The 3,722-nt window shown below is 31.9% G+C and overlaps 1 protein-coding gene across 1 annotated transcript; it reads right to left on the bottom strand.

Annotated features, from left to right (window-relative positions):
* Window positions 1-470: 470 nt before the first annotated feature.
* Window positions 471-2,581, bottom strand: LOC139883873 (uncharacterized). Its single transcript, XM_071867986.1, has 5 exons — window positions 2,514-2,581; window positions 2,302-2,419; window positions 1,532-1,635; window positions 1,286-1,417; window positions 471-636 (listed from the first exon to the last, which is right to left on the bottom strand). Exons 1-5 carry the CDS (start codon window positions 2,514-2,516, stop codon window positions 610-612), a joined length of 384 nt encoding a protein of 127 aa, XP_071724087.1. The 5' UTR covers window positions 2,517-2,581; the 3' UTR covers window positions 471-609.
* Window positions 2,582-3,722: the final 1,141 nt, after the last annotated feature.

Here is a 3,722-nt window from a genome sequence, read left to right as displayed (position 1 = left end):
TGAGCTTGTCCCAATTTTCTAAGATCTGTTTAATTAATTGGTCAGCGTCGGTTAATAGGCGAAAATTAGATTTGTTAATGAAAGTTCGTCAAAATTAAAATCAATCAACATGTTATAATGAATTTAAACTAAATTTTTAGAGTTTTTAAACAAAACAAACATCTTTAGATAATTGTTAAAGTTTATTTTTTATGATTTTCTTCTATATTTACAACTATAATTTTTTATATTTATAATTTAAATGTATAAAAGTACTATCCGACTAATCCCATGAATTACCGATTACTCTTTCGAAAATCTCGACCGATTAATGCCCAAGTAGCGAATTTTGCAACCTTAGTTTTGCCACACCAGATTTTAGCTACATTCGAATAAGCCTAAAAGTTCTGTTTGATTTTTATTTGTGATATAACAAAGTTATATAGGAAAATTCTAGGTGTATGACTCGACTCTAACGAAGTAGCTCACAGTTAGTTATAAAGTATGGCAGAGATCATATGGAAGATACTTTGGTACACAAACAGAAAACAGAAAACAATAATGAATAACCGCCACTCTCAGTCAAAGCCTTTAACGAGCAAGGCTCATCACACCGAATTACCATGTTTCTTAGATCAACAGCTTCTCAATGGCATCCTGAAAGTCGTAAGCAAAAAGAACAATATATTTGTTAATAAAAGTGGCAACGGGCAGGTAAGCAGGTCGGATTACAAAGGAAAACAGGATTGAGCAAACACATGTCAAGACCGAGCAGGGTTGACACGCTAATACTTTTTGCCCGATCCTTTTTAAGTTTAAATATTTGATCGCGGTGGCGAATCCAGGATTAAAGCTCAAACGGGTCCCAAAAAAATTTCAAAGCTAATTACATTTGAAGAGTATTTTAATGGTTGTTAATCTTAGTAAAACTATAAATTCTAAAAATATATGGGATCCTATAGCTAAATTTAGTGGTGTCCTATACAATTTGAAGAGTAAATGGTCCAAAAAATTTCCAAAGTAGTAGTAGAGTCAAAGGACCCCACTCCCATACATGTAGATTCGCCCTTGCCTGATCGACCCATTTTTTTATCCTCTGGATACCAAAACAAAATGTTCCACTCGGCCTATTTCTTTATTTTAGCAAAGTTTTACAAATTTGGTCCCTTTGACTCACCAAAGTTAAAACATAACCCCCGTCGGCCAATTTTAATTTAAAATCGTAAATAAATGAACCTCTAAATAATTGGTGTAACGATGATTAAGAATCTAAGACGAAGTGAGTAAATAGACGGAAGGAAATAACCTTGAGCTGCTGTATTTGGGTTTTCAATTGACTTCCTTCATTAGAAGTTACTGAACATGAGATCACAGGTCTTGTCACTCCACATGCTCGCCCAAGTGCTTGCTTCGAAGGGACAAAGACATAGGGTACGTTCTACAACACCAATTTTGACATCAATTTGATTACTACACTAACAGATGTGTCATAGTTACTTATTCTATGTAAATACAACATGGAAAACATAAAAGTGAAGACGACACAAGGTACCTTGTCTTCAGCAAGCAGAGGAAGATGGAGGATAATTTCAAGGGGCTCAGCATCAGCTGCCATTACTACGAACTCAGATATACCTCTGTTTAGAGTTTTTGTAGCTGTAGTTTGAAAGAGCATGATTAACATTATAAAAAACAACATTCTAACATTGAAATTATAAAATCAGGTTCCAGGTTATATCAAAGCAAAATCAAAAGTTGGATATGTGTAATGAGGGTAATATTCAAAAGATTAAGAATGAAAACGGCAAAAAACTTGGCTGTTGACGGTTAATATTATTTGGGAGTTAAGGATAATCAGAATGGTCACTCATAAGTTGTGGGACTTAATAAATAATGGCATGTTTATTCGAAAATCTACATATTTGGGAGACGAAACAGAGTAACGTGCAAAAGAGCCATCACGTGTGCAGAATATCACAAATTAGACTTAGGGTTTGTATCAACAAGCAACAATTGTTTCACTTATAACCTCCACTTTGTATCCACACATTTTAATCTAATAAACAGAGCATAAACTGGTTTAACACTTAATCTAATGTATGAAGCTCATTCCCTAATCAACCTCTACAATAACAACAAACACACATGATCATGTAATTACAGCAAATTAACTTCAAACATCTTTTCGCATGATCAAAATCTCAGATATTAATTTATATAGCACATATTTAATATATTTATTTGATGTTAGAACTGACAAACTCCAGCCCTAATCATCAGAATAGAAGTTAATTAGATAAAAATTAGGGTTTCGCAGATCACCTTCATTGGCACCTTTTTTGAGTTGTTTGTAATTAGAAGCTTGTTGAACAAGATCTAATATTGAAATTGTAAGCTGAGCATCAGCTAATGGGTATGCTTTCGGATTAACTGCTTCTGTCTGCAAAACAAAATAGAAATAAATTTTAAGATAGACATGTATGTAATTATGTACGCATGTTTGTAATAGTATAACATACGGCAATAAAGATTACCATTTTTTTGAGACAGATTGAAGAACAAGGGGCTAGGGTTTTAGGGAGAAATGAAAAGAGGGCTAGGGTTTTAGCAGAAATACGGTATTGAAATAGTTTGACCTAACGGCGTTTTATCTATTATTTTCGAAACTGGTCCCTGTACTTTGTTTTGTTTAGCACGGATTGACCTCTTTTAAAATTAATAGTACGGAACATCTTCTTATTTACAGTTTTTTCTAACGATTATTGATTTTTTAACTAACTTCAGTAACTTTGTTAAGTTACATAACTAACTTCAATTGCTTTTTACTTGAACACTTGTTTCAAATAATGATTATTTTTGTGTTTTGAACATTAATGACGTACGTCACGCCACGCTGCGTCACGTGCTGCGTCACGTGCTGCGTCCCGTGCAAAGCATGACGTCCAGCACACTAAAGACCCTTGGCTAGTAGCTTCAGTATATTCAAGTCAACGCCACGTGACTGGTGTCGTGACGTCCTGTGACGACCCGGAAATTTTCGACCAAATTTAAACTTAATCTTTATATAATTTCGACTTGATAAGCAATGAATTTTAATAAATCTTGAACCTCCGGAAAGAGTTTTACACAAGCTTTTGGTCACCCTTTTATTCCGACGATTCACGAACGTCATAACTTGATTTAATTGTTTAATTGTTTAATTGTTGTGTATATATATGGATTTATATATATTTAACTTGAAAATATGATAATTAAATATCTCATTAAGTATATTAACAAAGTATTATATATATATATATATATATATATATATATATATATATATATATATATATATATATATATATATTCATACTACTAATTTAAAGAGTTTTCAAACAATATATATGTTATTATTTAAACGACGTAATTAACTTATATTAAAATGTATTTACATATAATGTATTACGAGTGTAAATACATCCTTACAAGTATTGAATACACTTTATAATATACCAATATATATAAAGGATAGCTATACTCGTATTTCCGTTCAATTTCAGCAAGATTTCTACTCGCATTCATACGGTATTTTTACCCGTATTATACACAGCTTCTAGAAGTACTTACAATTGGTATATACCAATAAAAAATTTCAATAATGGAATAATATGTCATGCATGACCTAATGGTTTTTAACTTATACTATATATTTTTTACAAAATGACAAATTACAACTAGTATATAAAGACACCATATTTGAT

Source organism: Rutidosis leptorrhynchoides, chromosome 1 (assembly GCF_046630445.1).
Source record: "Rutidosis leptorrhynchoides isolate AG116_Rl617_1_P2 chromosome 1, CSIRO_AGI_Rlap_v1, whole genome shotgun sequence".
Taxonomy (NCBI): Eukaryota; Viridiplantae; Streptophyta; class Magnoliopsida; order Asterales; family Asteraceae; genus Rutidosis; species Rutidosis leptorrhynchoides.
Note: the sequence above shows the minus strand (reverse complement) of the source record. Positions and strands in the feature narration are given on the sequence as shown.